Source organism: Heterodontus francisci, chromosome 5 (assembly GCF_036365525.1).
Source record: "Heterodontus francisci isolate sHetFra1 chromosome 5, sHetFra1.hap1, whole genome shotgun sequence".
In the NCBI taxonomy this organism is placed as follows: Eukaryota; Metazoa; Chordata; class Chondrichthyes; order Heterodontiformes; family Heterodontidae; genus Heterodontus; species Heterodontus francisci.
In genome coordinates, this window is record NC_090375.1 from 130,895,752 (window position 1) to 130,920,472 (window position 24,721).

A 24,721-nucleotide genomic window follows, 5' to 3' on the forward strand; every position below is an offset into this window, starting at 1 on the left:
TTAAACAGCCTTCTCAAATTGACTTGGCACCTTCAAAGTCTTCTTTAAGTACAAACCCAGGTCCCTCTGTCCTTGCATGCCTTATAAAATTGTACTATTTAGTTTATATTGCCTCTCTTCATTCTTCCTACCAAAATGAAGCAGTTCACACCTCTCCACGTTAAATTTCATCTGCCACGTACCTGTCCATTTCATAAGTCTACATCCTCCTGGAGTCTAACGATGTCCTCCATACTGTTAACTACATGACTGGGTTTCTAGTCACCTGCAAACTTTGTAACTATGTCTTGTATCCCCAAGTCTAAGTCACTCATATATATCAAAAAGAGCAGTGATCCAACATAGACCTCGGGAGAAATCTGCATGCTTCCCTCCAGTCTCAAAACTAACTGCTTACCGCTATGCTCTGCTTTCTGTCCATTAGTCAACTATGTATCCATGCAGTCTCTTCCCCTTTAATCCCAAGGGCTTCATTTTGTTAACAAGCCTATGGTGTGGTACTTGATCACCTTTGCAAAGTCCATGTACATAATTTCAAGCACACTCCCCTCATGAACGCTCTCAGTTACTTCATCAATAGAAAATCAAGTTAATCAAAACAATTTGCCTTCAACAGATTTTTTTTTTTTGTTCATGGGATGTGGCCATCGTTGGCAAGGACAACATTTATTGCCCATCCCCCATTGTCCTCAAAAGGTGGTTGTCAGCCACCTTCTTGAACCATTGATATAGGTACACTCACAGTGTTATTATGGAAGGAGTTCCAGGTTTTTGACCCAGTAACAGTGAAGGAATGGCAATATAGTTCCAGGTCAGGATGGTGTGCGACTTGGAGGGGAACTTGCAGGTGATGGTGTTCCCAAGCATCTGCCACCCTTGGTCCGTCTAGGTGGTAGAGGTCACGGGTTTGGAAGGGACTGCTGAAGGAGACTTGGGTGATTGCCCATTTATGCCTGTAAAACAGGCAGAGCATCAAATTTCTGGACCACAACTTTAAGGTGGAATTTTATGCTCTCACCCACAGCAAGTTTGGAGGCAGGGAGAGTATTTAATTGGGCGGGATGGTGGCAGGTGGAGACCCTGCCACCCTCCACCCCAATTAAGTCTGCGGTGGGAAGGCCCATGGACGGCCTTCCGCCCTGCTGCCAATTGAAGCCCTTAATTGGGCAATTAACACCCAATTAAGGGCCTCATCCTGCCTCTGCCGGTATTAGCCCAGCGGCTGGAGAGCCTGTCGCCACATGGGGAGCGTGCCAAGCATACCCATGCAGGTTGCTTGGCGGCTCTGGGGGTGGGGGTCCCTCGTCAAAAAACACAGTGCCTGATTGAGGGACCCAGTATCGGGAAGTGGGGGGGGGGGGAAAAGGGGCACTGAGATCCACCTCCCTGCCCTTGCTGCTGACCCCCCTACAAACACTTCCCCCACAAAACCCTCCCTGGAGCTTGGACGCTCACCTCCGGTGGGTCCATTATTAGCAGCAGCCACCGTCTGTGGTGGCACTGCTCGGTAAAAGAGCTGCCGGCCTCTGACTGGCTGGCAGCTCTAAGCAGGCGGTACTTCTGTAGCAGGGGCCCTGAATCCCAGGGAAGGCCCGCTGCTGTCCGCTTTAGTGCCTAATTGGCACATATTGCAGCGGGACTTCCCCAGAGGAGGCGACGCAAGTCTCTCGTTGGCGCTTCAGCCGGTGGCCGAGACCAACATCACACACATAAAATCCCCCCCAGCCTTAGAGTGGTTCTCAGACAGGAGAGGGATTGAATGTGGTGCACTCTAGGGCTCAATACTACCACTTGTGTTTCTGATGTATATGCAAATGATTTGGACTTGAGTCTAGGGGGCACAATTTCAATCTTCTGATGACAAAAGGAATTTTTGCAAATAATGGAGGAGAACTGTAAAAGACTTCAGGAAGATATCGACAGGTTAACTAAATGGCCAGATAGATGGTTGACGGAACTTTGTATGGCCAAATGTGAAGTAATGTTTTTTGGGGGAAAGTGTAGATTTAAGATACTGAAGGATGAGGAATAAACTGAAAGCTAGGAATTACAATACATAATTGCTTGAAAGTCCAAATACAGGTACATAAAGCCACAAAAAAAAATAGCATCTGTGTTTAATAAATAGCAGAACGTACAAGAGTGGAGTTTGTGTGGAGTTTGCAAGTTCTCCCTGTGTCTGCGTGGGTTTTCTCCGGGTGCTCCGGTTTCCTCCCACAAGCCAAAAGACTTGCAGGTTGATAGGTAAATTGGCCATTATAAATTGTCACTCGTATAGGTAGGTGGTAGGGAAATATAGGGACAGGTGGGAATGTTTGTTGGGAATATGGGATTAGTGTAGGATTAGTATAAAATGGGTGGTTGATGTTCGGCACAGACTCGGTGGGCCGAAGGGCCTGTTTCAGTGCTGTATCTCTAATCTAAATCTAATCTAAAACATATTAAAGGATACACAATATTGGCTAGGTCACAGGTTTGGGCACCCACTATAGAAACCTTCTTGAACTGAAGTCCTTGTGGTATAGATGCACCCACAGCACTTTTAGGGAGGGAGTTGCAGAATTTTGGCCTAGCAACTGTAAGGAACCAGCAATATATTTCCAAGGCTAGTTTTCACTTATTAAAATTAATTGGCACTTGGAAAAATATGAGTTGTCCTGAGTTACTGTCATTCCTTCCCCTTTTCTGAATAATTATAATCCTCCAGTTCTCTGGGACCATTCCCATATTCAAGGAGGAGTGCAAGATTGTGGCCAAAACCTCTGCAATTTCCACTCTTACACCCCTTAACAGCCCAAGATGCATCCTATCTAGAAGTACACCTCTCTACTTTTTGAGCACTGCCAACCTTTTAAGTACCTCTTCTTTATCCTGTTCAATTTCTCTACTACCTTCTCCTTTACTAACATTGACCATGTCCTCTGGTTTTGTGAAGACAAATGCAAAGTACTTATTTAGTATAAACACAAATACAAGATACTGGAAATCTGAAATAAACACAGAAAATGCTGGAAATACTCGGCATCTATGGAGAGAGAAACAGAGTTAAGGTTTCAGATCAATGATCTTTAGTCAGAACTGGGAAAAGTTCGAAAATTTAATGCCCTTTTATCTGCTTTGCTCACTGTCCAAGGCCCCAAATACTCCATCCAGTTGAAATAGCAATTTATGTGCAGTTCTTACTATTTAGTTATAGTGTTCACTGCTCACAATGCAGTCTGTTCTACGCTGGGGAGACGTGAAGATTGCTTGAAGGCCTTAGTTCAGTCCGCAAGCATGACCCCGAGCTTCTGGTCACCTGTAACTTGAATTCTTCAGCTTGTTCTTTGACACTGACCCTCTGTCCATGGCCTCCTACAGGTTCCAGTGAAGTTCAACGCAAGCTCGAGGAACAGCACCTCATCTTTTTATTAAACGCTCTACAGCCTTCCAGACTCAATGAATTCAACCATTTTTTCACAGCGTAATCTCTGCATGCTGCATAGGAAAAGCAGCACCACCTTTGGCCAACTTGCAAAACATGCATGGATAACACCAAGCTGACCTTAGGACCAAGCTGATGGTTTATAAGACCTGTGTTCTCAGCACTTTGCTGTATGGTTGTGAAACATGGGCGACTTACAGTTCCCAGGAAAAGAAACTATTATTTCCATCTTTGCTGTCTGCGGTGCATTATGGGTATATCCTGGCAGAACAAAATCATAAATGTGGAAGTCTTCTCAAAGGCAGAGCTCCCAAGTGTGTTGGCACTAATCAAACAGAGGTGGCTTTGGTGGATCAGACACATACAAAGGATGAAAGACTGTCGCATACCCAAGGACCTTCTGTATGATGAGATAGCCAGGGTCAGACGACCAGTGGGGCACCCAAAGCTCCACTTCAAGGATGCTTGCAAGGGTGACATGAAGGTCCTAAAACATCGACCATTGCACTTGGGAGTCACTAGCTGGCAAAAGAGGAAAATGGTGACATCCTGTGGACTGGCGTGCACTACCATGACAGCCTGTTGCTACAGCAGCTTGGCAACAGACACCAACATCAAAAACAACATCAGTTGGCAGCTTCACGTGCAGCACTTGTAGCAGAACCTGCCTCTCGATGATTGGCCTGCAAAGCCATCAAAGGTGCACCATGAGAAGACACCGCACCTAAAAGGGCTGTTCGTAGCATGTCCACCATCTTTCATAGACGGAAGGATACCAAACCCAATTTCTACATCCATTTTGTTTCCTTTATCTTCTTTGGTTTTGGTCTGGGTTTTTCCCCTAACTTTTGCTTTCAGATGGCAGCTGTTCATCATTTTGCCATTCACACCTCCTTTGGACACATCTTTTGTTTCTTTACTTGTCCCATTTCCACTCACTTTAGCTGTGCACCACCAACCCTTCAGTCATTTAATCCCTCCCATCTTCCACACTATCACAGACCTTCCCTCTTGTTCTTTTTCCACCCTCCTGCCTTTCACTTGCTTAAAACCTATTATATCTCTAACTTCTCCCAGTTCTGATGAAATGTCATGGACTTCAACAGTTACCCTCTCCACAGATGCTGCCTGAAGTACTGAGTATTTCCAGCATTTTCTGTTTTTATTACTTATTTAGTACCTTTGTTTCCACAAGATGGTCTCTTTTTTGACCCCTAAATTGCTCAAACCCTTCTTTTGACTATAAAAGACTTCTGTATTTTCTTTTAGGTTACCTACTAATTTATTCTCATATTCTTTGCCCCTCTTATTTCCTTTTTCTTTACCTCTAATTTTTGTTTCAGCTTGGTTCTCTACTGAATCATGAAACTGAAATTTGTCCTGGGCCTCCTTGTCCTGCTTCATTTTAATTTCTAGTGAATAAAAAATTGTTTGCCCCTAATTTCAGGTACAGTTCGCAACATGCCAGAACCAATTCAGGTTGAGGTGGGGGGAGGATAACAAGCAAAAATTCACATACCCACCTCATTTGAATGACTGTAGTGCGAGATGGTGCTCTTTTCTTCTTACTGCTGCCAGAGAGCTCTGCACACAGCAAGAAGCCCCAGCAGCATTGTTTGATGATCATGTGATATAGGCAACCTGCTCAAAAAGATTGCTGCAAAGCAATGCTTGCAAACACCAAGGCAGACAGAATCATAGTGACTGTTGTGGTGCTGGAGGCCTTAATGATGTAGATGGGCAGGGGAACAGGTGCTGTGGTCCGGCAGGGGTCCAAGAAACTCTCAAGGACCACTCGGAAGGAGGTGGCTAGAAAGGTCAACTCCAGGACCTGACAACAGTACAAGTCTAAATGACTTCATTCGGGTGGTCAACACCAATGCATAAATTTTCACAGGACATCTCCTATCCATTACACCACCAACCCCTCACACTGCTCAATGCATCACACCCCCAGCACTCCCTGGCACAAAGGGCTCATGCCCAACATCCAGATACTTCACCTCACTCTCTCACTAACCAAAACTGCCAGCCTCACAACCACTTCTCACTGTTTCTACATGCCTCCAGCTATTCAGCTACGACAGGCAAATCACCCAAACACAGTGTAACACAACCACGAGCATCTGCCCTCCCTCTGGCAGGACAAGGTGCCACACAATAGAAAGGAACAAAGTAAAGCAGAGCCAGGATGGGGGACAAGAACGTCTGCATCTCCTGAGCCTTACAGAGTAGATAGCTGTCTGCATCATGGTGCTGACTGCGACAGGGCCAGTGGCATCCAACATTGCTAAGAACATTAAGGATGATGCTATGTTCCTGCCTCTTCTCTACGCCAAGAACACACTCATCCTGCTACCCAGCATGACGAACAAGCTCTTGACAGTGTGATCATGGACCGCCTGGTACCCATTTCAATTTGCACATGGCAAGATCCCACAACCAGCAATGTAATAATTGCCAGAGAAGGTTTGTACCTTTAGTACTTGTTCAAAACATCCTTCAGTGTTCTTACGTGCAGACCTTCTCTTTTTACACTCTTCAGTAATTTCAAAGTTATGCCTGTTATATATATGCCCACAGTGCAAAACTGCCTTTAAATTTAGAACTAACTAGTCAGTCACCTGTGATTTAGCATATACTACATAAAAATATATCTGTGTATGTATGTGCAATATATTTTATAAATAGCAACTATGCAACACTGCTATTCAAGGAGAGGGAGACCGAGGGAGACTACAGACCAATTAGTCTTAAATTAGTTGTCAGAAAAATGCTGGACTCTATTAAGGAAGTCTTAATGCACTTAGAAAATTCAAGTATGATCAGACAGAGTCAACATGGTTATACGAAAGGGAAATAGCGTTTGACAAATTTATGAGGTTTTTTTGAGAATGTAACAAGTTAGGGTAGATAAAGGGGAGCCAGTAGATGTAGCATACTTGGATTTCCAAAAGGCATCAATGAGGTGTCACACAAAAGGTTAACATACATATGAACTAAGAGCAGGAGTAGGCTATTCGGCCCCTCGAATCTGCTCTGCCATTCTACAAGATCATGGTTGATCTATTTGTGGACACAACTCCATTTCCCTGTCTACCCCCGATCCGCAATACCCTTTGACTCCCTTGTTTGTCAAGAAATACAAAAGGGCTCATGGAATTGGGGGGTAATGTATTAGCATGGATAGAGGATTAATTAACAGACAGGATGCAGAGAGTTGGGATAAATGGGGCATTTTCAAATTGGCAGGCTGTGACTAATGGAGTGCTGCAAGATCAGTGCGGAGGCCTCAATTACTTACAATCTATATTAAGAACTGAAGGAAATCAGTATTGGTAGAGAAATGGTGTTGGAGAAATTGATGGGATTGAAGGCCGATAAATCCCCAGGGCTTGATGGTATGCATCCCAGAGTACTTCAGGAAGTGGCCCTAGAAATAGTGGATGCATTGGTGGACATTTAGAGATACAGCACTGAAACAGGCCCTTCGGCCCACCAAGTCTGTGCCGACCAACAACCACCCATTTATACTAATCCTACAGTAATCCCATATTCCCTATCACCACCCTACACTAGGGGCAATTTACAACAGCCAATTTACCTATTACCTGCAAGTCTTTGGATGTGGGAGGAAACCGGAGCACCCAGCGAAAACCCACGCAGACACAGGGAGAACTTGCAAACTCCACACAGGCAGTACCCAGAATCGAACCCGGGTCCCTGGAGCTGTGAGGCTGCGGTGCTAACCACTGCGCCACTGTGCATTTTCCAAGATTCTATAGACTCTGGAACAGTTCCTACAGATTGGAGGGTAGCTAACGTAACCCTGCTATTTAAAAAGGGAGGTAGAGAGAAAGCAGGGAATTATAGACCAGTCAGCCTGACATCGGTAGTGGGGAAAATTCTGGAGTCCATTATCAAAGATTTTATAGCACAGCACTTAGAGAACAGTGGTAGAATTGGACAGAGTCAGCATGGGTTTACGAAAGGGAAATCATGCTTGACAAATCTACTATAATTCTTCGAAAATGTAACTAGTAGAGTTGATGAGGGGGAGCCAGTGGATGTGGTTTATTTGGACTTTCAGAAGGCTTTTGACAAAGTCCCACATAAGAGGTGAGCATGTAATAATAAAGCGCATGGGACTGGGGGTAGTGTATTGCGATGGATAGAAAATTGGTTGGCAGACAGGAAACAGAGTAGGGATAAATGGGTCTTTTTCCCAATGGCAGGCAGTGACTAGTGGGGTACCACAGGGATCGGTGCTAGGACCCCAGCTATTCACAATATATATTAATGATTTAGATGAGGGAACTAAACTTAATATCTCCAAATTTGCAGATGACACAAAACTGGGTGGGAGGGCGAGTTGTGAGGAGGATGCAGAGAGGCTTCAGGGTGATTTGGACAAGTTGACTGAGTGGGCAAATGCATGGCAGATGCAGTATAATGTGGATAAGTGTGAGGTTATCCACTTTGATAGCAAAAACAGGAAGGCAGATTATCTGAACGGTTATAAACTGAGATAGGGGAATATGCAACGAGACCTGGGTGTTCTCATACACCAGCTGCTGAAGGTAAGCATGCAGGTCCAACAGGTGGTAAAAAGGCAAATGGTTTGTTGGCCTTCATAGCGAGAGGATACAGGAGCAGTGATGTCTTGCTGCAACTATACAGGGCCTTGGTGAGGCCACACCTGGAATATTGTTTGCAGTTTTGGTCTCCTTATCTGAGGAAGGATGCCCTTGCTACAGAGGGAGTGCAACAAAGGTTTACCAGACTGATTCCTGGGATGGCAGGACTGACGTATGAGGAAAGATTGAGTCGGTTAGGATTATATTCACTGGAGTTCAGAAGAGTGAGGGGGGAATCTCATAGAAACCTATAAAATTCCAACAGGACTTGACAGGGTAGATGCAGGAAGGATGTTCCCGATGGTGGGAGAGTCCAGAACCAGGGGTCATAGTCTAAGGATATGGGACTCAGATGAGGAGAAATTTCTTCACCCAGAGAGTGGTGAACCTGTGGTATTCGCTACCACAGAAAGTAGTGGAGGCCAAAACATTGAATGTTTTCAAGAAGGAGTTAGATTATAGCTCTTGGGTTTAAAGGGATCAAAGGATATGGGGCGAAAGTGGGAACAGGTTACTGAGTTGGATGATCAGCCATGATCATAATGAATGGCGGAGCAGGCCCGAAGGGCTGAATGGCCTACTCCTGCTCCTATTTTCTATGTTTAATGACTTAGACGAAGAGACAGGAGTAATGTATCCAAGTCTGCAGACAATACAAGCTAGGTGGAAACATAAGCTGTGAGGAGGACACAAGAGGCTGCAAAGACAGAGAGGCGAAGTGAGTGGTCAACAAGGTGGCAGATGGAACGTAACGTAGGGAAGTGTGAGGTTATTCACTTTGGTACGAAGAACAGAAAAGGAGAATTTTTTTATTTATAAAAAAGGCATGAAATTTCTAAATGTGGATGTTCAGCGAGATTCAGGTATACTCATAAAATGAGCACAAAGTTAGCATGCAGGTACAGAAATCAATTAGGAACGTTAATAGCAAGTTGGTTGTTATAGCAAGGGGACTGGAGTACAAGAACAAAAAAGTCTTGCAACAATTGTATAGGGCTTTGGCAAGATCACGCCTGGACTACAGTGCGCAGTTTTAGTCTCCATATCCAAGGAAGGATATTCTTGCCTTGGAGGTGGTAAAACAAAGTTTCACTAGATTAGTTTCCGAGATGAGATGGTTATCCTATGGTGACAGGCTTAGTAAATTTGGGCTACACTCTCTGGAGTTTAGAAAATGAGAGGCAATCTCACTGAAATGTACAAGATTCTGAAGGAGCTTGACAGTATAGACACAGGGGTCGTTTCCCCTGGCTGGGGAATCTAGAACAAGGGGGTACAGTCTCAGGATGAAGGGCTGATCATTTAGGACTAAGATGAGGAGAAATTTCTTCACTCAGAGGGTTGTGAATCTTTGGAATTCTCTATCCCAGAGGGTTGTGGATGCTCCATCGTTGAGTATGTTCAAGGCAGAGATTAATAAGATTTTTTGTCTGTCAGGGAATCAAAGGATACAGGGAACAGATGAGCAGAGGGTCAGGAATGACCCGATTGAATGGCGCAGCAGGCTCGAGGGGCTGTACATTCTACTCCAGCTCCTATTTATGTTCTTATGTTTGTTTATCTCCTTTTAATTCAATGACATTCTGGGGCATAAATTGGGCTCTGTCGCACTGCTATTTTAGGCATAACGCGGCCCTCTAGCACTCAAAAACAACATCAAGATGCAGGCACACTTCCAAAGGGAAGTGCACCAGACCCTATCTTGGTAAAGGGATTTACCTGGCACACCAAACCAGTGCCAAAAGTATGCAGATTATGATGTCAGTTTGTAACACTGATTTGATGTTAGCGCAGCCTTTTTCAAATTCCATGCTCCAGCATACACCGTGCCCTAACTTGGCACAGTTGAATACATCATTAAATGGAAAAAAGGACTCACCTGCCAGTGCTATTAAAAGAGCTCGTGAGCTACTTACAGGTTAGATCAGCAAACAGGTAAGGAACTACAGAGCAGTCAGTTTAACCTCAGCAGTGGGAAAGCTTTTAGAAACAATAATAGGGGACAAAATTAACAGTCACTTGAACAAATGTGGATTAATTAAGGAATGCCAGCACAGATTTGTTAAAAGATAAATCATGTTTAACTAACTGGATTGTGCTTTTAGATGAGGTGGCAGAGGGGGTCGATGGAAGTAATGAGGTTGATTTTGTGTTTTTGCATACATGGGCTTCCAAAAGGCATTTGATAAAGTGTCACATAATTGGCAAGCATCGTGAACTGTGAGGCGGATAGTGATGGACTTCAAGAAGACATAGATAGGCTGATGGAATGGGTGGACACATGACAGATGAAATTTAATGCAGAGAAGTGTGAAGTGATGCATTTTGGTAGGGAGAATGAAGAGAGGAATATAAACACAAGCGTACAATTCCAAAGGGGATGCTGGCTTGGAGCTGGGTGTGGAATTAAGTGCCTTGTGGGCCAATTTTGGTGAGCAGAACTGGTGCTGCAGGATGACCCGAATACTGGGTTAAGGCGCCTGATGCTGATGCTCATCAGACCCCATAAAAGGTGCTGGTTGATAGAGAAAGTAGGACGGTGGTGATGGAAGTTGGAATCCATTAAGCAGCGTGTAATAACTCGCCCGCCGAATCAACTAGCCCTGAAAATGGATGGTGCTGGAGCATTGAGCCCCTGGCTTGTCTCAGTTTACAGTACACTCTGGCCTAAAGGAGCTCACTGAGGTTCTCTGTACAGAGGAGAGAAGCTTCATCTCATTCCTTCTTGCCAGAGCTGGTAAAGCAAGCAAAGGAACAGGAGTAGGTCATTTAGCCCCTTGAGGACGTCCAGTCATTGAGTGAAATCATGGCTGCTCTGTGACCCAATTCCATATTGGTTAACAAAAACAAACCCTCAATTTTAAGTATAACAATTGATCTAACATCAATCGCTGTTTGTGGAAGTGAATTCCAAACTTTTACCACCCTTTGCAAGTAGATGTGCTTCCTAATTTAGGTCCTGCAAAGATCTGGCTCTAATTTTTAAAACTATGGCCCCTAGTCCTCGACTTCCCAACCCAACCCAATAGGATAGACAGAGAAATTATCTATTGTCATGCTAGGGCCCCCACTGCCATTAATTTTGTCATAAACATTGATTTTAAACTGTTACTGGAGTGAAAAAAGGACTTGTTAAATAGAGCAGCCATGGCTGGAAAAGACATTTGCATATTAACAGATGGTGAGTGGAAGGACAAAGGACAATTTCCTGACACATTCAACCCACAATGGACCTTGATCACCAGGTATTGTGTGTAAGAGCAGCATTCCAGAGACTGTTAAGGTGATGTAATCCAAGACGTGGACAGGCCAGTTAGTCAGACTAACCTGCTTGCCAACTTGGGTTTTCTGAATTACACAAACACTGAGAAAGTCTGTTTGCCCCTGGACTGAGAAGATCTCTCCCGTCTGCTCCCACCTCTTTCTCACAAGCCTCCGAATCCACTGAAGACACATGAACCCCAAGAGAGAAAAGACTCCTACAGCAAACAAGATTTAAGAATACTGGGCCCCAACGAAAATCAAGGACTCTACAGTGAGCTCGAAGAACCGCAACAAAAACTCTTCTGATATTGCCTCAAACTTTTCACTTGATTTTTCTTCTGCTCTTTTTTGTCTCTATTTGCATGTGTGTATCACATATGCATGCTAGCGTGGGCGTGTCATGCATACGTAGGCATCAACCGAATTAGAGCTTAAGTTTAATAAATTTCAACTTTTCTTCTTGAAAGCTAAGAAAGTCCGTTCGCGCCATTTTCTTTTCCTTATAATTGGAAAGCAGTGAACAAGGATTCACCAAGGGGGAGCTAAAAACACAGTGTTTAAAATTAAACCCTGTTACAGTAAGACCAGGTAAAGGCGGAGAGGGACCCCTAGACACCTTTCACCTTGTCGTAACACTACTACCTATTCCCCTTAATATCTTGTAAGCTTCAATCAAGTCATCCCTTAAGCCTTTAAACTCCAGGGAAATACAATCTTCGTTTGTGTAACCTCTCCTTGTAATTTAAACCTTGGAGTCCAGGTATCATTCACACACAAGAGTTTGTGCAGGTTTTAGGGATTCCCAGGATGCAGGGTGCCACTGACTGCAAGTACATCAGCTTGTGGTGCCTTAAGTCAACTCAGCAACTTGAACTGAAAGGTATTCCACTCCCTCAATGTGCAGCTGGTGTACGACCACAGGCAGTGCATCATGCAGGTGAATTCCTGTTATCCTGGTAGTAATCACAATTCCTTCATTCTGCAGCAGTCCTGTGTCACTATATTTGAACCGTCAAAGTCAAAGCTGGCTATTGGGCAACAAGGGTTATCCACTCATGATATGGCTCACACCTCCATTCAGGACCCCACTCATATGTGCACAGCAGGCCTAGGGGAGTCATCCTGCCAGAAAGATATTATATAGCTTAACAATCGGTGTCCTCAAGAAACATTTCCACCTCCTCAAGGAGCTGCACAGTAATCAGCTGAGTGGGTATGAAGATTTATGGTCAGACACTACATGCTGCACCTAACCATTTTGAGGGAACATCCCTTACCACCATCTACCAGATGAGCTGAGGATCAGAAGGGCCAGGAAAAAAGGAAGTGCTACAGGAAGTGGAAGGGAGGCTACAAAATAAACAGCACCTTTCTGCCTAAACGCTACGTGATGAAATAGTTAATGCATACAGTGACCTCGACCACACCTCCCCATTCACCAAAAGGTCTCATACTTCTTACCTTTCCTCTATCATTGACCATCACATCATCCTCTTTCCAACACAAAAATAAAAACCAGAAAATGAACGTTCCTATTTAAATTTATAAATCCAAAACTTGCATGCAAAAATAAACTGATCACCCTTGTGCATTCCCTTAGTGTCTGTCTTCCATGTGCTTTTACCTAGCCAAGTGCTCCTGTGAGGTACTACAGTATGGATGTTGGAAGGCTGCTGATCTTCAATTGAGGAGTCTGTAAATGGCCTTGGAGGGTGACCTCAAGCAACTCTAGACCTGCCTTCAGACTATACCATCCAGGTTTGTGCTCCATGAAACCACTGATGCTCTCCTGGGGCAGCACCTCAGTAATCCTATTGATCTGTTGAAGGACAGATTAATGGACTGCTGTGACACCCTGGAAGTTCCTTTGAACAGTGGTATCCAGAGCCATGATGGCAACAGTCTGAGCTTGCAAGGCAGCAGACTGATCTTCCCCTGCAGCACTCAGATTTCTGATACAAGCTGCTTGCGCTGCAATAGAAACTGTGACATCAGTCACCAAATGCTGCATCATGGTGGATTCCACAGGTGCGTTGATGGAGGTGACCATCCAATTCATGTTGGAAAGGACAGGCTTCAACATCTGCACAAAGCCCTATACCAAGCTGGTACTGGACTCCTCCATGCTCCTTGACATTGAGCCCAAGCCTTTTAGTGTACCAAGCAGTTGATTCTATACGCTCAGCTTTCTTCTGTAGTCCGGCCTATCAAAGCCCTTCTCAGAGTCCTTTGTAACAGAATTAGCATGTAACCTTACCCTGGCTCCTGTGCACTTGTTCCCATTATCTCACCACATGCAGATCCTTCCTCTATCTTAGTCTCTAAAATGCATGTACTGTCAGTATCAGAGCTGGTGGCAACAACTGTAAGAGCGAGTGATGATCTCTAGTCGTCATTTTCTTCTTCCTCCACCAGTTAGAAAGTTTCAGTCTGGGGTATCAAATTAAAAAAGACAAGGGTTGGGTTGTGGTGAGCAGTGGATAGAAAGATGTGCTTACACCACCTGTAACTTGTCATTCAGAAGAGATTGAGGGATGAGGGAGAAGTGGGAAGAGAGAAGGAAGATTAGATAGGCAGATACCCTCATCAGTAATCACTTCCATCCTGTCAATGACCACAGCCTCAGCGATGCTCCTTCTGATTATGACCAGCATGGTCTCCTCTGTGGAGGTTAAAACATGTGCACATGTACCCCTCCAGTTAATTCCTGTTGTCTCCTGTCATGCACCACCTTCTCCTGTAAGAAACAGAGAGGGAAGTGCGTCAGTGAATATTATGCAATATGTTTGGCTGTTATGGTTGAATAGCTGCCAGTGTGTGCGAGCTGAGATGTGGGTGTGAGGCTTGCAAAGGTTAAATGTGTCAGGGGTAAGTATATGAACTGAAGAGTTGAATACTGATTGAGAGAGACTGTTGGGGATACATTGTGTGAGGCTAGTGATGCAATTGGTAGAATACAGCATTTGACAGCTGATAAGAAATCCTTAAACTACTTCTTACACTGCATGCAGGTTCGAGGAGCAACACTCCTGGCACTGATCTCAACTGCTACTTCTTCCCCCTGCCTCTTCAATGGGTGCCTGGAGGGCCTCCTGACCCCCACTGTGAATGCAGGACTTCTCTCCTCCTTTCCACCAAGGCCTCCAGTGCATTACCGGAAAGGCTTGGTTCACACTCTTGAACATTCAACCATTCATCCATTTTTTACAGCAGAAGTTCAGTTCACAAAGTACTCCCACTTTTTCTGAGAGCCACAATGCACTTCCCCAATAAGTAGTGCGAGCCACTCATCATATTGGGCTCCCTGCTGATATCTGCAGCCAATGAGCAGCATGGGTAGCACTGGCTACATACAAGAATCATGAAATACAGCAGGCTGCACAAATCTGTGTTGCCTGCAATGCAATGAATGGAGGCTGGTTAATCACTCACTCGTTTTCCTGTCTTAGCCAATTTAACTCACTTTGTTTTCCCCATACTTACTTTCACTGTTGTCTTGGTACAAGTTAACTTAACTTGTCCCCATCTCTGCAAGTCTTTCCTTTCTGCCAATTATTTTTAGGTCTCTCTCTCCATTTTTCCAACATATTTCTCTTTCATAGTGCACATCTCACTCATACCACCATACACAATCTGGTCAGTTCAACAATAAAGTTATTCTGTCTTTGCAGTTCAAAGAATGAATTTACATAATTAGCATATATCACAATTAAGGAATTCTAGTAAATGTAAGTATTTAAATCAAATCGTAAGGACAAGGTAAATACAAGAGGTGAAAGTATACTGAAAAAACAGACCAGAGGGTTTTTTATTTTCAAAAAGAAGCTTTCAAAGAATAAAGTATTTAGAATAACCAACCAAGCAGGGTAACAGAAATAGTTAATCTTAGTATTTACAGTAAGTACTGTGCTTATTGTTTACAGTTCATCACAAGGTATTACAGAACATGGCTCATTTCCAATTTCAACTCAGAACAAGGATGTGCTGGCACTTGTCTGTATGGCTCCTGAGAAATACACTGCATTTTCATTTGAAGGTTTCTTCATTAGAATAAACACAATGAACCACACCATGCAGTAATCACCAGTCCACATTCACCCTACAAATGGATTCCTGGTTTCCAATTAACAAAACAGCAACTAGAAAAAGGACAATTGTTTTGACAGCAACTAAAATTGAAGGCTTTTTAAAAATATACCAAATATGCAGGTGATGACAATTTGCATGACTTTAAAAAAAATTAGCTGGACAATGTGCCATATGTACATAAACCAAGTTTGTGCTTAAGTGCAGGACAACTCTTGGACCCAATTCAATTACTTATTCCACAATCCAGAAAACAATGGTCAATTAAAAAAAAATTTTCAAGTCATTAAATTAACATTCTTACAGAATTTAAACCCAAGTCTTAGCTGCATAACATGTGGATGTACTGACAGAAAATAAAACTAACAGTAAAATTTCAGCAAGATGGACAGAAGGATTCTACTAACTACAGAAAATTCACTCTTCTGCTGAAAAAACAAACTAAATTTGGAGCAAAATGTAACCATTATGACACAGCATAATAGTTAATATTGAATTGTAAACCATCAAATAACTGTTCTGACAAAATCGGATAGTATTAAAAGGAAGCCGAGTCAATCTATCACAATACAAAAGAAAATACAAAATTTTAACGCACATACAGAAATGTAGGATTCAAACATTGGACAGAATGAACTATAGACAAAAATATCAATTGCAATCTCAAAGTATGCCAAATGGTTGAGGTACCAAGCAAAGACAAAGCAAATTTCACAGCTGGGTCAAGAGTAACACCAAGATAAGCCTCAAAGTTCACCTGTATGAAAGTTGAAAAGGGAACCTGAATTAATTTGAATTCCCATTAAACAGTGCCGAAACAGAAATCATAGAGTCAGTCATTTACGGCACAGAAGAGGCCATTCGGCCCATCAAGTCCATGCCGACTCTCCACGGAGTTATGCTGTCAATCCCACTCCCCGGCTCGATCCCCATAGCCCTGCAAGTCTATGTCTGTTGAAGTCAGTGATTGTCTCCAATTCCACCACCCTTGTGAACAGCGGGTTCCAGGTTATTACTACCCACTGTGTAAAAAAAGTGCTTCCTCATATTCCCCCTGCATCTTTTGCCCAAAATCTTCAATCTGTGCCCCCTCATCCTTGTTCCATTTTTCAATGAGAACAGCTTTTCCTTGTCTAACTTATCTAAGCCTGTCATAATCTTGTACACTCCTATTAAATCTCCTTTGTTGAGAACAAACCCAGCTTTTCCAACCTAATCTTGAAACCAAAATCCTCCATTCCCAAAACCATTCTGGTAAATCTCCTCTGCACCCTCTCAAGGGCCCTTGCATCCTTCCTGAAGTGTGGTGACCAGGACTGGACTCAATCCTCCAGTTAGGGCCTAACCAGAGCTTTATAAAAGGTTCAGCATAACTTCCCTCCTTTTATACTCAATGCCCCTACTTATTTAGTTAATTCTGCTAACCCTGATCCAATTATCTCACACCCTGTAATCCCACTTTTCTTATTCGTTCCTGGGACATGAGTGTTGCCGGCAAAACCAGCACCTATCGCCCATCCACAATCGCCCCCAAGCAGGTGATGGTGAGCCACTGTTGTATATTGTTGCTAGTAATTCAGATGCTAGGCTTACAGAGATCTGAGTCGTCATAAATCTAAACAGTAACTCATTTATTATATTTACATGGACTATATGCACTTTCCATAAGCCTGTCTAGCTTCTGATACTCATGATGCTTCTTACTTCTCTCAAGCCTATTACACATGTGATCTCTTCGGTCATCATAGCAGGAGGTGTTATTCTCACATTAACCCTTTCAGACCCTTAGACTACAGCCACCGACAACTGAGTGCCTGCTCGGCAATTCCAGAGGGCAGCTAGAAGTCAACCACACCACTGTGGGTCCGGGGTCACATGCGGATGCTAGATCAAATCAGTTAGCAGAAGCAATGAGAGGTGCAATAGGCTTCCAGCACCCACCCCACCGCTTCCCATATTTAAAATAAAAATACTTAATGAAGTTGTAACAGAGGAGTTAGTGTGAAGTCAAACCCAAGCAGAATAGAAAGGTTTAAGACTGCATTTATATTGCCACTTTTGTATCAGCTAAAATTGTTTTGGTGCACAACATAAAACTGGCTTTACCTGTATAACTCAGGCTAACAAAAGGTTTCCAGAAATGTAGTATAAATGCAGCCAAAGAAATTATCTGAACCTACTTGATGTACATTAGGGTTGCAACACATAACAGATATCCGACAAAGAATCTGTTTAAAGATTCTCATTGTTCCTCCAGTCAATTTGCAGCAGCTATCAAAATTTAACTTATTCTAAGTATAATGCCTGGGCTAACAGTATGGCATTCTAACTGAACTATCCAGTGGCTAATACGGTTTTTTAAAAACTCCTTTACCTCACGGTTTGACAACACCTAGCATAGATCAGTATGTAGAAACTAGCATTACTGAATACACTATCATCTTGGTGAATATACTCTATAGTTTTAATATCTTTTCTACAAGGGCACACCCAAGCCTGCACATAGTATTCCAACTGTTGCCCAAACGTAACTTCTTCAATCTTATAATCTATAACCCTATTTATAAAACTGAAAATAATGCAGTTAGCCTTGTTGTAACTTTACCCATTTGCAATTCCTTTCTTTTGAAAAAAAAAGATTTTAGGATTAAAACCAAAAAAAAAAGTTAAACCTAAACATATATTATTCTGAATTTGTTTCTAAAGGTTGCCTTTAATAACTATGGTGCAATACGAGAGACATGTGTAGTTATTTGACTTTGTTACAAGTTTATCAAATGCTAAAATAGGTACAAATTAAAAATACACCACACTTTACACGCACTGTCCTGCATCTACTTTCAAGCTGGCAATCAAGAAACTGTCACCAGATTGATAATCTGTTTAATGACTTCAAAAAACTCAACTAAATGTAGCATCTGTACAATGCAGACTTTTTAAAAATAAACTCTTCCTGTAAAAGAGGGGTCCTGGCGTAGTTTCCCTCCTAGTGGTCTGAAGACCAAAGTTAGTCTTTTTCTCCCACATGCATTAGATAAAATCTTCTCATGCAGAAATTATAGTCTACAAAGTTAATATCTAAAATTAAATCAATCCTGACGTCTATCAATTGAATATAGAGCAGTACTATTCCTGGTTAGAAACCAAACATTTTGTAATCTTACATGTAATCTTACTCTAGAACAAGCAGATTTTTTTCAAATTCAGAGGTAAACTGGTTTCCAGTTTGAAAGCAATTTCTATACAATAAGGATGTCTAAGTTAGGTACAACTATGGCCCATCTATGTATAACAAAACAACAGTACCCAATACAAAATTATTACTTTAGGTACAACCTGTTAAGTTTTTAATGAGCTGCAAAGAATCAGATTTATATCTATACAAAGTCCCAAAATATAAATCATTCAAGTTCAGAATTCAATGCTGAAACATCCTTAGTTTTATCAGTTACAAGCACCAAGTTTCGAAAAGTGAACTCCTCACACTAATTTGTAACAGTAATTTCGTTCCACGTTTCACTCAGTAAATAAATCATGCGCTATGGAATAGAAAATCAATCAGATTTGCTGGACAAAGTTAATCCAGGTTGCCGTAGCAGTACTTTTTGACCAATGGAGTCAGTCACTTTTGACCAAGAGGCAGTGCACTGGTGATGAAGACAAAGACTGACACACCTGCAACAGACTAGTTCATCTAGGGAGAGGGAGGGTGGAGCACACCTGTTCCTCCTGCCTTCACATTTAGTCAAGTTAAAAACAAAAAGGAATGTTTTGCTAGCATCTTCCAATAGTTCCTTTAAAAACTGCCGTTTTGGCTGCTTTCTAATGGAGGAAACAGCATATATTGGAATACTTCTGTAAAGGGACCCAAAACAGGTATTAGGCCTATTGCCTATACAAATCGATGACCCAATGCCTATGTTCAGACAGACACCCTGGATAACTATAAAGGTGCCCTACGTGCATAACTAGCACGGAATGAACGCATGCATGCCACAAGCAAATGGGCAGATGTATCTAATATTATCACCTGAAAAACTGAGATTGTCTGGTCAACAATTACCAGTTTTTTTATGCTAACCAAGTCTTTATCCTACATAAACAATAATTAGAAAAATTACATTTGAAGTGGTCACTCATATGGTAATATATAAACCATAATATACAACAGTCCACATGAAGACAGCCAAACAAACCAGACAGAAAATCTGCTAGCATTCTATATATTAGCTCTGCCTTTATCTACACAAATTAGCCAAAAATTGCTGGATCTGACAACTTTTCAAAAAAAAAATTCAACACTCATCCATGTCGGTTCAATGTATAAATGCATTGAGGAGACAAAGTTCTACCAACCATGACGACTCCAGATTTGATCATCAGGCTGTTAGTTCAAGTCTTTGCATTGCTAGAAACAAATAATTTTGTTTTATAGTCAACATCCTGTTTCTGGCCTTTGCCAGGGAAAAGATGCTAACTGTAAAACTTAGTTCAGTCATTTTAACAAACAGCTATTACAACATTATATAGTTTATGCATTTTCAAACAGGGTGGTAAGTAGACAGACTTGAAACCCATTTCTCCTACTTCAACACAATGTAAAAAATGGAATTACCAGAAGTGAAATTAGTTTGATAATATATACATATCTGGATTCAGAGGGGAATATTATGGCCAACCAACCTACCTAGATACTTTGTTGAACTCATACTGCAGTTCCCAAGCTGTCTCTTCAGGGTCAACTGCCTCCCCTAGTTTGGTCTCATTTGCAAATTTGATCAATTTATACTAATTTTCCAATTCCAACTCTGTACTCAATTAAAAACAGTAAAGTTCCAAGACCAATCCCTGGGTCACTCTGCTCAGCACTTTGTATCCTCCCCTAGTATAGCTGCTGTAACCATTAACTGTCAGTCAATCTCTTAGGCACGCCCAAGTTTTATTCTGAAACCCCAGCGTTTCAACAAGTAGGCTGAAGAACTTCAATTAAATCCTTTATGCAGTCTAGGTACAGCTGGTCATAAAATTTCCAGTCCACGTGGGATATCAGTTCCTCAAAAATAGGCATAGTTTAGTTAAGAACAAGGAACAGTAGTCGATTTTAGACAGACCGAAAGTATTTTAGTTAATTTAATATTCAACATATCATGGAGTAGCAATCAAAGAAACTGGAATGTTAAACTATATAAGCAAAACAAGTCAGAGTAAAGTTCCTTTAAAAACTGCCGTTTTGGCTGCTTTTTAATGGAGGAAACAGCACATATTGGAACTACTTCTGTAAAGGGACCCAAAACAGGTATTAGGCCTATTGCCTATACAAATCAATGACCCAATGCCTATGTTCAGACAGACACCCTGGCTAACTATAAGGTGCCTTACATGCATACCTAGCACGGAATGAACGCATGCATGCCACAAGCAAATGGGCACTGACGAATCTAATATTATCACCTGAAAAACTGAGATTGTCTGGTCAACAATTACCAGTTTTTTTATGCTAACCAAGTCTTTATCCTACATAAACAATAATTAGAAAAATTACATTTGAATTGGTCAATCATATGGTAATATATAAACCATAATATACAACAGAATGTTAAACTACATAAGCAAAACAAGTCAGAGTAAAGTCATCCTCAAACGGTTTAGTACTGTACAAGATCACAATTTGAGTGCTACATCTACCTTTGTTCACCATGACACAAAAGACAGACATTCAGATCCTGAAAGCAGTTTAGAAAATAAGCATGAAAGAACTTAGTTATGAGTAACTGGAGAAAATTGAGCTTCTCTGGAGGTGACAAATATAGATAGTAAACAGTATAGAGAAAGGTAGATTAGAAAAATGATTTGAAACTAAACTGAGTAAGCTAAGGCAATACCAGTTCAAACTTGTAAACAGCAAATTTAAAACTGATAAAGACGTTCAAGTGATCAACATGTGGAATATGCTTCTGGTCAGGGCAATGAAGTGAAATACCTGAAACTATTCAAGAAATAATTGAATACTATTCTTTCTGGTGCAGGGTGGGGGGGGGGGGGAAGCTAAGAGTCCACTAAATATCCTTCCTCACCCCTGTTCATCTAATGAACTCAGACAACACCAAAACGGCAGAGGCGGTGGCAGTGTGGTAATATCACCACTAGTAATCCAGAGGCCTAGGCTAGTGCTCTGGGGACATGGGTTCGAATCCCACTACAGAAGATGTTGAAATTTGAATCCAATTAAAAAATCTGGAATATAAAAAAAGCTAGTCTCAAGATGACCATGAAACCATTGTCAATTGTTGTAAAAAAAACATCTTGTTCACCGATGTCCTTTAGGGAAGGAAATCTGCTGACCTTACCTGATCTGGCCTACATGTGACTCCAGGCCCACAGCAATGTGGTTGACTCTTAACTGCCCTCTGAAATGGCCTAGCATGCTGCTCAAGGGTAATTAGGGATGGGCAATAAATGCTGGCCCAGCCAGCAATGCCCACATCCCACAAACGAATAAAAACTTGACATCTCTGAAAAATAATTCTCTGCACAATCACAGCTAAGAAGTCTAGACCAATATAAAGCAATAGAGTATCTAAAAATCCTCAACATGCATTTGCTACTTTTGATGTCAGTGTAAATTCAACCACCAACAGAATCAAACAAACATTCAGTTTCAATGCCTGAAATAGGTCAGGTGAAATAATTTTATAAGTACAACGACTCCGAACAGCGTTAGGTGGAGGAAAGGAGATGTCTTTTTTTAAAAATAAAATCGAATAAGATTTCCACAACCTGATCATCACACACCATTGCAAAGCATGCATGTAAAGACATCAGTTGAAGACAGAATCAGCCCCAACTATAACAGCCACCAGATGAGCAGCAAATCAAATCTACCTGCAATGCACACCTGGAGTAACCTGCAAATTTTTTTAAATATTTGTTTCTAGGATGTGGGCATCACTGAATAGGCCATTATAGACAAATAGAGACAATTGGGTGAGGTGCCAGAGGTTTGAAGAAAAATGTCCCAGCATAAGCCACTACCATATGCAGGATAGAAAGGAAAAAAATTGTGTTGGGGGGGGGGGGGGGGGGGGACAGGCAGAGACTTGTTAAACGTTGCATTTCAAAGCTATTTGGAAGCAATTAATATAATCTCACATGAGATCCCTGTCAGGATAATCAGTCACTTGCATTACAAAATAATTCCTCTACAACCAGCTAAATGTCCCAAAATCAGACATATGCCAAGATGCTCAGAGATTGAAGCCGTTGCTTGACAAACCCATTACAGTACAGGCATACAACTTCAAAAACAAATCCCTGGAAGTACAGGCTACAGCACAAAATTGGCATTTAAGTGGTATTATGCTGTGTGTGTTGCACTTTCTGCAACCATCAACCTTCAATTTTGTAGACTAACTCCCATTTGCAGATTATATGCTATTTATCAAATCGGGATAGTCTGTATCATGTAAATGACAGTTTAAGTACATTCTCTTCTAGAACTAAATATGGCATAAGTTAGAAATAACCTGCCACCTTACACAGGACTAAAGACACGTGAAAACACAAAATTGGACGATGAACTCTCAACCATATTGCTGCCTTTCCAACAATTAACAAAATAATAATTACAATTGGCCCAATTTAAAAACACAATAAAGCATCTGTTGGCACAAGCATCCACCTCGTCTCAAGGTGTGACTCTCAATTTCAGGCAATGAACAGATATGCCAGCTTCAACAAACAATGGTTTATTTTTCCTTTTAAAATAAAATCACCCAATGTAAAGGAGTTTTAAAAAAGAAAATCGTGAGCCGGGTAAAGGTGGCCTTTAAATGAAGGAGATGTGGCCATAATCCCATGGCATCAGCACAGATTGCCCACCAGCATGCGCCACCCCCTTTGGATACGCTGCTCGTGGAGCAATTTAAATCAAGCGGCTGCAGCGCCTCAAAGCTCCAGCTTAATTCGGCCGAATTTGATTTACCTTCATTGGAAGTGTCCATCCTACGTTCTTTCTTCACAAATACTGACAGATGGGGATGGGGAGAAAACCCGCCCTAATTTGGCGCTAGATCCAACCACCCGGCTCGGCCCTACGCCGTGCTGTTACTGCTTCTCCTCTCCGCCTCCACTAGCAGCGCTACCTCCCTGTTCTCTCGACCCGCCGCCTGCAACCAACAAACCCCTCCCCCCCATTAACCGCTTTTTGCCATGCCCGACTGGCGTGCGTGCGTGCGTGCGGCGTCGGCAAGCGTCATCGCGCAGGGCAAACGCACTCGTGAGTGTGAGCACGTGCTGGCTCGATTCTCGGCGACTTTTGGGAGAAAGTTGAAGCTGTTGCGGGTGCGCGCGGAGCGTTCTGTGTGCTGAGCTGAGAGTGCCTCTGCTTTTGGCTGTGCTGCTGCTCTTGTTGCAGTACTCTTAGCAGTGGGTTATGCCACTGTCGGCGTGCCACGTCAACTGTTACCAGCAGTAACATTGAATCACAGAATTGTTACAGCACAGAAGGCGGCCATTTGGCCCATCGAATCCGCACCGGCTCTCTGAATGAGCAATTCACTTAGTGCTGTTCCACCTCCCCCCTCCCCCCCCAGCTTCTCCCGTAACCCTGCACGTTCTTCCTTTTCATATAACAGTCTAATTCCCTTTTGAATCCTTCAATTAAACCTGTCGCCACCACATTCGAAGGCAGTGCATTCCAGACCCTAACATCTCACTGCATGAAAACGTTTTTCCTCATGTCGCTTTTGCTGCTCTTACCCATTACTTTAAAATGTGTGCCCTCTCGTTCTCGATCCTTTCACGAGTGGGAACAGTTTCTCCTGATCTACTCTGTCCAGACTGCTCATGAGCTTGAATACCTCTATCAACTCTCATGTCAGCTTTCTCTTCAAGGACAACAGTCCCAATTTCTCCAATCTATGTTTATAACTGAAGTTCCTCATCCCCGGAACCAATCTCGTGAATCCCAAAGGTTTTTTATAGGCATATGAATAGTAAAAGAGTGGTAAAAGGAGGAGTGGGGCCGATTAGGGACCAACAAGGGAATTTGCACATGGAGGCAGAGGGCATAGCTGAGGTATTAAATGAAAACTTTGCATGTCTTTAGCAAGGAGAAGATGCAAACCAGGCAATGGTGAAAGGAGGTAATTCGGACACGAGAAGGGTTTAAAATTGATAAGGAGGAGTGTCTGTACTTAAAGTGAATAAAGCACCAGGACCAGATGAGAAGCATCCAAAAATAATTGGGGAAGTGAGAGTGGAAATTGCGGAGGCACTGGCCATAATTTTTCAGTTTTCCTCAGACTCGGGG

The 24,721-nt window shown here is 42.4% G+C and overlaps 1 protein-coding gene across 3 annotated transcripts in view; it reads right to left on the reverse strand.

The window, feature by feature from the left end:
* tpd52 (tumor protein D52) overlaps positions 1-23,589 on the reverse strand; it is a 276,898-nt gene extending 253,309 nt beyond the window's left edge. For all 3 annotated transcript variants that reach the window (XM_068032094.1, XM_068032092.1, XM_068032093.1), the window contains exon 1: positions 23,393-23,589. In XM_068032094.1, the coding sequence (XP_067888195.1) occupies positions 23,393-23,411 (19 nt within the window). In that variant the 5' untranslated portion in view covers positions 23,412-23,589. The remainder of the gene's footprint in view (positions 1-23,392) is intronic.
* Between the last annotated feature and the right edge of the window lie 1,132 nt (positions 23,590-24,721).